The sequence below is a fragment of the Morone saxatilis genome, unplaced genomic scaffold, assembly GCF_004916995.1.
Source record: "Morone saxatilis isolate NCDOM2014 unplaced genomic scaffold, NCSU_SB_2.0 Contig9, whole genome shotgun sequence".
NCBI lineage: Eukaryota > Metazoa > Chordata > Actinopteri > Moronidae > Morone > Morone saxatilis.
The window spans coordinates 11,625,922-11,639,167 of record NW_023340268.1 but is presented as its reverse complement, the minus strand read 5'-3'; the positions used below and the strand labels follow the sequence as shown (position 1 = coordinate 11,639,167).

The following is a 13,246-nucleotide window of genomic DNA, read 5'->3' as shown; positions in this document are numbered from 1 at the left end:
CAAAGCACTTTTACACTACATGCCACATTCACCCAGTGACAGTAAACCCCATCATCAACAGAAACTGATATTTATTCATACAGCGATTGGAAGCATTTTGAGGTTCAGTATCTTGCTCAATGAGGAGGAGCAGCTAGGGATCGAACCACAAACCTTGATTAGTGGACGACCCACTCTATCTCCTGAGCCACAGCCGAGTAGATGAAAATAGGCCATTAAATAAGGAAGAATTTCTGGAAAACATGGATATTTGAGAATTATCAAAAATCTGAATGATAGCAGAAATGTACTAATTGATCTGAATGTTTTGGTTTAAATTTAGTTTCTAGTTTCTACATTTAAAAATGTAGAAATAGTTAAGTGACAAAAACATAGTACGGAATAATAATAAAGAATTTACTGCGTAGAAGAGCAAAGGTTGTGATCAGTGCACCCAATAATAACATTCTGACAGGGAAAGGGGCAATTCTGCATAATGAGGATAATTTAACTTTTAAACTTTTAAAGAGACTTTACTAAGAATTGAGTAGGCCAACATTAACATATAAATTATATATACTTCTTTCACCATTGCCTGTTATTAATATCACATTGTGCTTATCACTTTGAAAAGTAGGCTGCTTCTTTTACTACAGAATATAACAAACTATTTATTTTATCATATTACATTATCAGTCAGAGTTTACAGACTAATGGCTGCTAATAGATCTGATTAAGTCCCAAATTATTAATATTTAATAAGGAAACAATTTAAATAAAATGATTACATAAGGGCTAATTTCATAAAGGTGATGTTAGGTGCTGTATTTTATTTAATGAGAAAAGAATAAAAGTCTATTTTGTTTTTTTGTCACTCTAATATGTCCTTTAAGGATTTTGGACAAAATCACAATAATATAGTGAGTAAATAAAATTACTGTACTCAACTTATGTGAGAATGGGAGAACTGTATATCTAAAACTATTAAACCAGGTCTTTAAAGTATAATTAATAATGGTTTAACTCATAGAAACACATCCATGAATTATTAAAGAAGTACATTAAGCACGATAAGACTGCTCTATTGATATTGTTAATTAAGTCCACTGTAGAAATGACTGCGCGTACCACTCCTTCCTGGGTTTCACAACTTAAGAAGCTGACAACAATTTTAATTCAAACAAGAAAGAAAACGTGGCAGATCTTGTATGTTAAAATGATGTTTTCCATCACAAAAGTTGGCCTGTACACATTTGACAAGCAACACGTTATCACAAGCATTAAATGGTCCGACTCTGAATTTAATATAGATTGCCTTCTAATTACTGTCCAGCAAGTTAAATGAATGGTTTTCTTAAAATAGCCAATAGCTAATGTCTTCAAATAGTTCAATACCCCAACTCATCATCCGCATTTATCCCCTGAATGTATTTCTTAGTGCAGTTCTTTCTATGTTCATGTGTACCAGATAGGATAAATGTTTTATTTCAGACAGCTTGCTTGTGATTATATTTAGCCGGAGATTTGGTCACCAAAGCTGAATCAGTTTAAGACTGATTTACACATGCAGATCAGTCTTAAGCCACACAAATGACACATCATAATAAAGGGTAACATCATATAACATAAAAGAAGATGTAAGAGAACTGGAGGAGATATAATAATACTGAACAAAGTAAAAAATAACAAATAAAAACAGGAGCAGTTCAGATCAAGATGAGTTGTAGGCACATGCGGGTGTGTTTGTTTCTTTATCTATCAGCAAAGGCTGGAAAAGACAGTCCTTCGCCTTTAAGCTTCAAACCTCCAAAATCTCAGTTTCTAAACAGCACTTCAGGGTCTTCTTAAAATCATTTACAGCATTGACTTGAGGTTAAACAGCATCATCATTGGTTCCCACTCTATTGTTTCTCATTCACAACAAAAGGAATATACTTGCACAAAGAACTGAAGCAGATTCTTTAGGAAGGCCCCACACAGAAAAAACATTTGATGTGCAGATTGTGATTATCATGTGCATATGGGACGGTCTGTTCTCGTTTTGTCTTAAAAATGGCTTAACACAGTGACACAATCCCTGACCGGCACCATAAGCATGGGAGAAAAGCATGGTGGAGAGCGTGAACACGTGTTAGTGACCCACTCTCTGCTTCACGCATGCATTTGCAATGGCACGACAAAGATGCAGCATCCCGAGATCTTTGGATGGAGACATACGCAGGTGCTTATGTTGTAAATCGCTGAGATCGACGGCCGAGACCTTGCAAAAAAGTCACTCGCAGACACATCATCCACACACTTTATGCAAAATCACCATCCCCATCCTCTTGGTGAACCGTTCACAGCTCAGGCCATCTTCCTCCTCACAGAGTCTTGGCTTGTCTTCATCTTTCATCGCACGCGTTCCCAGGTTCGGCGTCTTCACTGCTGTTGATGCTGACAGGCTGCCCATCCTTAGACAGAGCGCCGGCCTCCTTTGATGCCCTTCTTTTGGAGTCGCGAGTAGTCTGCTGTGAGAAAAGATGTAAGATTTTTTTGAATGTCACGTCATTTAAATGTCATCCCACCGGACGGAGAGTGAGTGGGCAAAGATGTCCAACTGAGACCTGAGTCACTGAAGCCCTGCCCATAAGTGGAAGGTTAAATATATAAAACACAACAGTCAATATATCAGAGTCCGTGAAAATGTAATTTCTTAGGACAGAGGAATTGATTTTTCAGGTCTTTTTTAATGTTAAGTAAATTTTATAAAGAACAACAAACCCAGCCCTCAGTAACAGATTGTAAACTGAATTTAAAACTATAGAATGAAAGTGTCCATACAGTGTCGGAGTAGATAACAGTGTTTGTGTTAGCTCTCAAGATAAAAGATGCAAGGCAAACAGATGGTTAGTAGAAGAATCATTTTCATATTATTAATTGTTCTTCACTCTTGTGTTTACTGTCCTTGAAAAATACATAGATATTTAAGATATGTAGGAAAAAGCGTGTAAATATACTCTATTCGTTCAGAAATGCACATTTCTTTTTTTATTATTATCGATTAATCTTTTTCCATAATCAGGCCAAAACACAAAGACATTCACTTTAGTTCACTAAATGACTAAGCCGTGACAGCCCACACACTTTGGAATAAGGCTGCAACTAATATTTTTTTTCATTCTTGATGAATCTACAGTTTATTTTAATCATTTAGTCAACAAAATGTCAGGGGGAAAAAAAAACCAAATATAGCCATATAAGCAGCAAATCCTCTCATTTTATCAATAATAGTGCAAGTTAATAGCATACAGTGTACACAGTGACACTGTCATGTCCATCTACACTCTGTATGGTTGATCAGCTCTAGCCTGTGGATAATACTGTTACTTATCTTTGTCTGTGAATGTCTATATGTGTATTGAAATGTTGCCTGTAAATGTATTAAAGCCATTCTGGGCAAACTTCAATTGTATCTCTACAGACATATTTCATGGAGTCTCAGATCACAAGACATATCTGCTTATCTGTCCTGCCTCCTTCTAAGTATCATCTTTCAACTTGTTGCCTGATTTTGATTTGTTGGACTCACCTGCCGATCACTACACTCGCTGTAACTACACTGACAACTACTGACAACCGGAGTCTGACAGAAGGACTTTTATAGACTGCACATAAGAAGTAAAGATATGCTGCTGGTGCTCATATTTAGTAGTCAGACATGCCAATACCTGCTACCATTGACACCTACATCAGTCAGGGAGCGTCTGGGTCTCCTCTGGTGGTTGGAGCCAGTGGATGTGAGGGCCTGCTTCCCACACTGGGTGCCTGTGGTCACCATCCTCTTCTCCCTCAGGCTGGCCTCCAGAGCTTTACCTTTCGGAGGACAGATAAAGGCTTTGGTTATCACTTTAAAACCAGATTCTTGTCCTGAAACATTAAAACAATGACAAATATTTAAAAAACACTGCTATGTCAGGGAGTTGACAACTAGTAGTTGTGTTTTGAGTGGATCCTTTAGCTTCTTTATGAGCCCTATTTGTTGTAATCTATCATTTTTGTGTACAGTTTGGATGTAATTTGCCCTGAGACACATGCATTTTCTGGTTAAAACAGACAAATGAAGGCGACGGAGGCTCTTACTGGTGGCTACTGGTAAAGAGGTCTCTACGTCCGTGTTGGTAAGCCACGTCGATTCCGTTTCTCTGGTCCAGCTCTCATGGTACCTCGGCTCGATGATCGCGTCCGCCCGACTCCCTCCACAACCCATCGGGAAAATCATCCACGGCAGGTGCAGCTGACACGGGCTAAACACGGCTCGGGCTGCCTCACAACCGCCGCAGCATCCTCCTCTCCGGATCTCTACTGCAGCTCCATCCGTGTTTCCGTTCCCATCATCAGTCTCTGCTGCTGCTGCTGCTGCTGCTGCTGGAGGGTGATGCTGCTCTCCACAGACAGCAGCTGACCAACATTAACACACACCGGAGGTATCTGCGTCACCCGGAGGGGAGGGGAGAGGGGGGAGTGAAACCTGCATCCAGGCTGACCGCTGATTGGCCGGGAGGGAAATCAGCATCATCATCATACAAATATGCAATGGTACCAATTAAAATCACGGGACACTTATTATTTAGTGTTCAGTATATGAACGTATAATAAATAGTTTTGGTGTTTTGTTTTTCTTTGTTTTTATGTCATGTGTAGAATCGTTTTACTTAGTTTAAAAGAGGTTTACATTTAGCTTGCTTTCTATTTTCCTGTCTTATTGTTGTTTGTTTTTATTGTTATTGTTTCTGTGTGGACCCCAGGAAAATAGCAGCCACTTTGTGGAAGCTAACGAGGATCCAATTTAAGAATAATGAGTACAACTACATTATAGTGTTAAAACTTACACTATAATGTAATTGTACGCAGATATAAGGACTTTTTAAAATGTATCAATGATTTGTCAACAGTTAAAACTTGAAGGGACGTTTTATATTATAAGAACTGTGTTTTACTATATTCTCATTTATTATCTGCTTATACTCCAGTCTGTATTAACAGCAGGACCGTGTGCAGCGATGGAAGATATATTCAGATCCTTACTCCACTACAAGTAAAAGTCCTGTAGGCCTATTCAAAGCTTTAGTATGTAAGAATGATTGGTTTAATGTACTTAATGCTGCTGTAGGTAACTTTTATGAAAATAACTTTTTGTCATATTTGTTGAAATCTCCACTATAGTACATAGTATAGTACATAGTCCACTACAGTAGAACATCAGGCAGATAATCTGAGAAAACATCAGGTTCCTCTGGCTCCTCCTAGTGCTCCTAATGGCATTTACAAGAATCCACCAGGCCTGAATGAATGCAACCAATCAGAGCCCAGAAGGCTATGGATGCTTTGGGTTGGTGGTTTAAAGATAGTTGATTGTTGTGTCTCTTATTGATCCGTTGGAGCAGTCTTTCTGAAAAGACCAAAGCAAGTATGGAGGATAAACATTTTTTCATGACTTGGCAATCCTCAAATTGCTCTTATTAATAGCCGTTAAGTGACCTGTTATATAAAATTTGCTAATTAATAAAACCATTAGAACTTATAAAGGGAGCTTTATCAGAAAGGGGTAACAACACTATTAATAAGTATCTAGTGGAGAATCATTGAGATACACAGAGCACGAAAAGAGAAAAAAAGTGTATTATGAATGGTGTCCAGCAGAATTTAGTTTCTATTCTTATTTAATTAAAAGGCTTATATCTTTATACGTCTTATCATAGAACAGAACAGATAATTAAATAATTAATAAATAAATCCATATATACAGTTATTTATATACACTTAAAAAGTTAAAAAGCACAGTGAGCCGAGTCAAGTATATTTCACATAGAGTATTTATTTTTCACATTTATCTTAAATATGTGGTTCGGTTTTCAAACTGACAATAGAGTATTTGCACAGAGACCTATCATTATTGTTCTCAAACTGCTTAATATACAGAAATTATAGGAGCATACAATCAGCAAACATATTGCTTCTATATACTGTAAAATGACCTTGTCTCAGTATTTCACAGGATTATAGCTTTAGTTGGGGAAACAATGGTCAACATCTACTTGTAAACAGACATTTCTTACATGGAGCTAAAAACACATCACCTTCAAAAACTGAACAAAACATAGTCACTGATTTTTAGAGGCTTTAAATAAATACTATATTTAACATACATTTATTTTTCTCCCCATTTTACCCACATGTATACCATTTTTGTTGCTTTAAATAAAGTAGGGTGACAAAAAAAAAAAACCCCCAACAACAATAAAAATGCAGCATTTTTACAAGTCCTTTGATGGCATGAGGGAATGTTAACCGTGTCGGTGGGAACCAACTGGGAAGCGATTCACTTTTACAGCAAAGAGGAAGTGACGACAAAGAGGAGGGGCCCATATTTATGAAGGATATAAGAACAGAAGTTCAACGACTTATTCAGTATGGACCCAGGAATGTGGATGAGAATGCAAAGGAGAAAAAACAGAAGAAACAAGGTGGGAGTGGAAATAAATTAAAGCGTAACACTACTGCAGAGAGATGATGATGATGATGATGATGGCAATTTATCTAGACTTTGAATTCCAGCAGGTTGCAGTCAATCTTGTAGTAAACATACGGGTAATACTCCTGCTGGCTCAGGTTCAGCCCTGGTATGTCCATAGAGGCCTGCAGGAAAGACAGAAGATATAGAATTACACATACATTTAATTCTTGGTTGTATCCATATTTTAAAGATATTTTGATTAACCAGTAGATGTACAAAGCTACGGGGCTTCTTTGTTTTCCTAATCTTTTAATTTTCACTCAAGTCTGTTTACAAAAAGTGCACTTTTGGAGAAAATCAATCAAAAGCAATATACATTTATACAGGTGGCATCGGTAAAGAATCCTTATGTAAATACCACAGGACAGACCAGGATAGCCTCAGTCTCCGTGAGAACCTGTATATAATGATAAATGTCACAGAGCTGGTCCTGACGTCCTCCAATAATTGTACACTCACATCAATGATGGCAGCACTGCTGTCCAGGTGCTTGTACAGGTCGTACAGCACCTCCCTCAGCTTCTTCATGTTCTTCTTGTTGGGCTGGAGCAGCATGGCCTGGAAGTTCACAGGCAGCCCGTATCTATGAAACACAACAAGTCTGTCAGGGGATCCGCCTCGGGTAAAACACACTTGGACGGATGAATGCACGAATGAATGGGGAAACTAAAACTTTTGTGGTTACCAAAGTACAGAAAGAGTAGCAGACTGATGACTTTACTGTACTGCACTTTACTATGAGTCTCAACTTGCTCACCTCAATACTGACTCCACAAACACACGCAGGGCTTTTATGTGAATCCACGCAATGAAGGCTTCACTGAAATTCACTTTCAGCCATCGTACCAAAGGCCCCTGGGTGGATAGAAACAGCCATTTAAAGAATTTCTAACAGATAATAAACCTGAAATGGAGCATTCCCATTTTGGATGTTTAACAGCAAGCATTGCTTATTTTATCAATGGTATCAGTCTTTCAGCTTTTATTTAAGGCTAGCTGCAGGGCTGTGTGTGCTCAATTATACATAAGGAATAAACATACAGCTGCAGCCAAATATCTATAAAGCATAACATTCTTAGCTTCTTAACCCCTCCCCTCACCACCCTGCACATTCCATTAACTTCCCTCCCTATTTAGCGAGCAGTACTGTTTGTGAGGAAAAACCGCAGTCGTACAAACTGTTTCTTCTTGTCAGTGGACAGACGTGTCATCTCTTCTTTGTCTGCCTTCATCTCCTCCTCATTGTACTGGAAATCACGCACTGTAAACCTAGGTCAGAACACAAAGCAGAGAGCTGGCAATCAGCAGTCAGCACACACACACACACACACTCTCAAGAGCACTCCTGAAAATGGCCTAGATAGAAACACTCAGACACATTTATATAAACACATGTAATGAGATCCCTCTGTCGTTTTAATTGGAGAGACCGCCTGAGTGCTGACAAAATTGTGTTTATTATAGAATCTGTTTTTAGAGCTTAACAAGCCAGTTCCTGTGTTTACAAATAGGTAGCCCACTTCAACCACGAGGTATCATTAATACTATTTATCTGAGGTTGATTTCCTAAAAGGAGAAACGAACATCATTCATGGAAAACACACACACACACACACACACACACACACAAAAAAAAACATAATCTGCAATTCAAATTTATTTTTCGTATGATAAAACCAAAATGGAATAATTTACTTGTTTTCTCTGGCCTTGTGCTTGAAGTCATCTATAGCCTTCCTGAAGAGAGTGACACTGAACAGGCCGCTGTCGTGGTCTTCAAACATCAGTCTGGAGGAGAGGACGTGAGATCAGCGATGAGAGCAGGACACAAACAGCATGTTTGACACATTTCAGCAGGTTTTCAAAAGGATTTCCTTGTGAAAGAAATTTGAGTTTCACCATCACAGAACTTCCTTTCTTTACCCACTACAATGCCGTCAGTGGGAGCCATTTAATATATAGAAAAACATAAATAACAACAACAACTTTTTCTTTTTTCCTCAGTTTCCACTGTACTGTGGTTCTTGTCACCAGTAGTAGAAGTAGACTTACTCATGTATTTGTATTTTTCATGCTACTTTATATTTCCACAATATTCCATTGTTCAAATATTGAACTACATTTATTTGACAGCTTTAGTTACCAGTTAAAGATTCAGATTATTAATGAAGAATGCAATCAGATAATGAATTATGATGTATTGATTAAGCTACCCAGCAGTATATAAAGCAGTTACAATTAGCCCCACCTTTAGTAACATTAGTGCTCCTTACACATTTATGCATCAATAATTATAAACCAATAATCCAATACATATTATTCTGCCATTACATTTATATACAAAATAACCACATGGGGAAGTCTAAAACTGGTTGCCATAGTAATTAATCATAATGAAGCATATATGACATTGTTCAAAATAGTCATCGATTTCGCAATTTTTCCTATAATGGCCCAAAACACCCAGATGTATTAAAGAGATCACTAAAACCACATAAACAGTATGGCAAAATCTCTGGTAGTTCACAAACTTATATGCACTACATATCATCACAGTGCCCTCGCCTACCTGATAATAGGCTGACAAAGTTTATTAACTAACATATTTGGACCATCCACTGTTGTCCCACAACTGACCATGCCTCGTCTCTCGTGTGGATCAGTTTATACTCCTGTAGAGAAAGGTCATATATGATAGCTTACTCCATTTTCCAGATCTGCTGTTTGTGCTGATTCCACTGAAAATGAACTGTTTCCTTTCAGTGCACATGGTGTGACCAGCTACTTCCTCTCAGTATCAGTCACTAATGCAGGACTAGGACATGATCCCTCACTGGCTTCCCCCTCACAAACACTTTGGTTGTTGTAATAAACACAAACCAACCATGCTGGAACACCATTTATAGATATTATGAAGAAAGTATCTGCACTCAAAGAACAAATCTGCATTACCAAAGCACTCAATCTTTCCCGGGCTTTGAATGCAACGAATGATCAATGAAACGATTATTAAAAATCCTCGGTTAAGGACAACCTCCCCGCCTGTAGCTGCTTCCCGTTTCCAGGTCACATCAGCACATAGTGCTCCATATCTGTTCTGGAAATACAGGTTGCTAGGTTACCACACCACACTGAGCTGTGTCCGTCCAAAGGCCCGAACACGACGCCTCAGATCATCTGGCCTCATTGGCAAAAGGTCAATTGCTTTCTACAGGTCAATCACATAATGTTTCCTATTCTATTCTGAGTCAGTTGCTTTTTACAGGTCAAGTCATGAAATATTTCCAGTTCTAATCAGAGTCGACCAAGAGGCTAAACCCACTGTAGAGGTGACAATGTGAGAACGCGAGGCAAACTGTCTGGTCTGAGACACTTTTCAAGGAAATAAGACTTAAATGTACACAAACTACAGTCTATACATAACAAAAATACCTACTAACACTGAGCTGCGCTGCTAACGTTACAGTGTCCTATATCTCTCTGTCTGTATGTGGCATACTGACATTAAAATACACATAGATTAAAGAGCAAACTGTCGTCTTCCTATGTTTGATCATTCGTAAATTCTGGTTCGCCTTACTTAGTGGAGCGTGGAACCACCATTTCTGACAGGGTTTCATACGTCTTCTGCCAGTCTGTATAGCTCGTCCTGGTGAGGGTGGAAAGGGAAAGATAACAGCAATGTATTTTAAATCTAAAAATTTTACATTTTAAGACTGATTCCAACACTGATGTTTTGAAATTCATTACAATAACAATTTAAATGTTTCCATGGATAAAATGTATTCAGTTATGAGGGTGAAGGAGCGTCTGGAGCACTGAACTGGGAGCGAACTATCCCATATAGCTCATATTACACCTTTAAAAGCGTACTTTCTAATAAATAAGTTAGAAATAAATCATATACAAAATAAATGCATATTGGATATATAGATACTGATGAAGGTGTACTTACTTTGGGACAACCACCAGCATGGTAATCAGGTACTCTGAGTCCAGTACAAAGTCCTCTTTCTTCACTATGTCAGCCAAACTCCTGGTCAACAAGCTCCCCCTAAAGGACGACACATGCAGTTCAGTACCAGGCTACCTGAGTCCAAATACACGAGTACTGTACAAATCAAATCTTCTTTAGAGATACGCAGAGATGTGACATTATCCAAGGGAGGCTGCAAAATGTTATACATCTACAATTTGGTAAGAAGAAGTCATGTTAGAAGTCTAGAAGCTACAGCAAGAAATCATGGAGAGAGGAAGTGGATGAGGTCTAAAAATGTATATTATTGAGGAAGCAATGTAAAATGAGTTTTTACTCCCTAGTGAGGGGAGCTTTTCACAGGAAACAGAAAAAGATCTCTGTCCAAGATTTCTGTCGTTTTAAGATCCAAAACGTTCTCGTGCTCGAGGGTTCACTTCATTCTGTTTTATGGGAAAATAACTAATAGATAAAATACAAGCTAATTGTGTGTGATCAAGCTAAAAAAAAGTGCTACAGTATTTGGCTTTAGACAATGCTCCTGTAATCAAATTAGTATAAAAATAGCATATATTAATGTTATTGTTAGAGTACTCACGCATTCTTCCTCTCCAGGTTCTGCAGGTTTCCCTTCAGGTTGTTGTAGGCTGACGCTCTGGCCTTCAGGTCATTGTCTATCTGAGTTGCTTGCTGGAAATAGGAGAGAATAACATAGATTAATATATAATGTCTATACGTGATCTGTTTATGATGCTGTTTGTGTATGTACTTTAGTGTTACTGGCTACGTTGTATCTCTTGCAAACGTGATTTAATGTCAATGATATTGCCTTATTAAAATAAAAACAATATATACAAAAGCAGGACAATAATCAAACATCCCAACACACCTTGGAGACGATCTCAGAGATGTTTTTCAGCGACTGTTTGATTGGATACTTAGCCATGTCCCACTGAAATCTGGTGATATAGGTGACCAGATCCACTGTAGAGAGTAAAAACAAGCAGAATAAAGTCGTCAGCATTAATCGGCAACATTTCCATCGTCTTTGTATTTATAATGATTGTATATCTGAATACAGTAATCTATGATTAATGGTGATTACCTCCATTAGCAAGCAGGTTCTCCTGGACTTTGTCTCTGCTGTCCTCCAGAACATCGGCCATGTACTGAGCGACTTTCTTCACCACGCTGACGCACAACACGGGGTTAGGAGAGGAGTTAGAGACCAACACAAGAGGACAACAAGAGAGAGAATTGTACTAAAACAGGATGTTTGTTCACAAAACTGAGCTCATGAGTCTCAAATACAAACTTTTTCAACTTAGAAGTCACACATAGATGTACATCTTGGTGTTTCCAAAGTTTACCTTTCCACAAAAGTGTCCAGTTTAGCGAGTTCATCAGACAGACCCACTAAGACATCTAGTGTTCCGACCTGTTAAAAGACAAAACACACAAAGATATTAACTACTACGACTACGTGAGCGTGGATTCTCTGTTGTGGGGAATACAGATGAACGTTTAACCTTGAGATCAGGGATGTTGAACTTGTTGTTAACGGAGAGGTTGTTGGTGCGTGCGGTGGCCACCATCAGCTTGTCCCAGGTCTGCTGGCACGTCTTCTCCCCCGGAGCGGAGATCAACCAGAATTCTGTCATGGCTGCTGGTAAGAGGTTCGTGCACCGGGCCTTTGATGTGAGGAAGTCACTGAAGGTGGAGCATGAGGGAGAGTATTAGTAGAGCTCTATTGGATTTTATATGATTATTGCATCAATATCATGAAGTACTTTGATTTGTCGAGCATTTCATTTGCTGGATTAGCCAAAAACAAAGCGGAGAACCTTAGAAGGTAGACCCTTTAACTAAAGCCAAATGTATCATCTCACACATGCAGGCTGCACATCTTCAGTCATAACAGCAGCCATACGTAGGACTACATTTACCCAAGCACTGGGGACACATGGGCCGGGTCTGGTTCATCATAAAGCTCACAACTGTCCACAGAAGAGCGCCCCTCTCTCCTTTCTGCTCTGTTACAGACATGTTTACACTGCTCATTACTGACTCATTTTTGTAAATAAACAAACATGTTTGCAACTCATAAAACTCTTGCTTGTCTCCTAACTCTCCAAAGAGTCGGGCTGTGGCAACGTAAGCACAGTTTTGAGGAAGTATTTCCATTTGATGCTACTAAATACTCGACTACACACCACCACATTTCAAAGGTTTATACTTTTTACTCCACTATACTTATCCAACAATTACAGCTGCTAGTAACTTTGGATGTGTAGCACATTTGTAAGCAGAACACATGATCAACTTATTGGTATTAACTAAAATACTCAACTGTTGACATTAAACTATTGCCTATATGTTAATGCAACAGTAATGATAATCACATAATATAACACACACACACATATATATATATATATATATATATATATACATACATATGATACTAAACAATCCAGCAGAATGACTGGAGAATATATTTTGCTGACAGTACTTTGGCACATTTATTTAAATAACATTTTAAATGCATAACTACACATGTAATTGAGTATTTTCACATTATGCTATTATTACTTTTGCACTACAGGGGTGTAAGTCTCCCTGCATGAATCACACACATATTATAATTTGTTCCAAATCTGACCTATAACTTGCCTGAAACGTCCTCACATTATTGCCATAGTTACAATATGGACACTGCAAACACACACACACAC

General features: G+C 38.3%; 2 protein-coding genes across 2 annotated transcripts in view; both read right to left on the bottom strand.

The window, feature by feature from the left end:
- Positions 1-1,128: 1,128 nt before the first annotated feature.
- si:ch211-215i13.3 (brain and acute leukemia cytoplasmic protein) lies at positions 1,129-4,402 on the bottom strand. The gene is made up of 3 exons (XM_035681648.1): positions 4,102-4,402; positions 3,710-3,834; positions 1,129-2,489 (listed from the first exon to the last, which is right to left on the bottom strand). The coding sequence occupies exons 1-3, from the start codon at positions 4,238-4,240 to the stop codon at positions 2,364-2,366; spliced, it is 390 nt and encodes a 129-aa protein (XP_035537541.1). The 5' UTR covers positions 4,241-4,402; the 3' UTR covers positions 1,129-2,363.
- A 1,416-nt stretch (positions 4,403-5,818) lies between these two features.
- Positions 5,819-13,246, bottom strand: part of atp6v1c1b (ATPase H+ transporting V1 subunit C1b) — a gene marked incomplete at its 5' end in the record, with an annotated part of 7,985 nt that continues 557 nt past the window's right edge. Inside the window, 12 exon segments of the mRNA XM_035681836.1 lie at positions 5,819-6,657; positions 6,995-7,118; positions 7,293-7,390; positions 7,711-7,804; positions 8,231-8,323; positions 10,116-10,184; positions 10,491-10,589; positions 11,110-11,201; positions 11,401-11,495; positions 11,617-11,702; positions 11,882-11,949; positions 12,041-12,221. Coding sequence (XP_035537729.1) covers positions 6,559-6,657; positions 6,995-7,118; positions 7,293-7,390; positions 7,711-7,804; positions 8,231-8,323; positions 10,116-10,184; positions 10,491-10,589; positions 11,110-11,201; positions 11,401-11,495; positions 11,617-11,702; positions 11,882-11,949; positions 12,041-12,172 — 1,149 coding nt within the window. The 3' untranslated portion in view covers positions 5,819-6,558.

Coding starts and splice junctions, on each gene's coding strand:
- si:ch211-215i13.3 (XM_035681648.1), bottom strand. CDS start 4,240: ATGATTTTCCCGATGGGTTGTGGAGGGAGTCGGGCGGACGCGATCATC. Junction 3,835..4,101: donor CTCTTTACCAGTAGCCACCA/GTAAGAGCCTCC, acceptor GTCCTCCGAAAG/GTAAAGCTCTGGAGGCCAGC. Junction 2,490..3,709: donor CCAGACGCTCCCTGACTGAT/GTAGGTGTCAAT, acceptor CTTTTCTCACAG/CAGACTACTCGCGACTCCAA.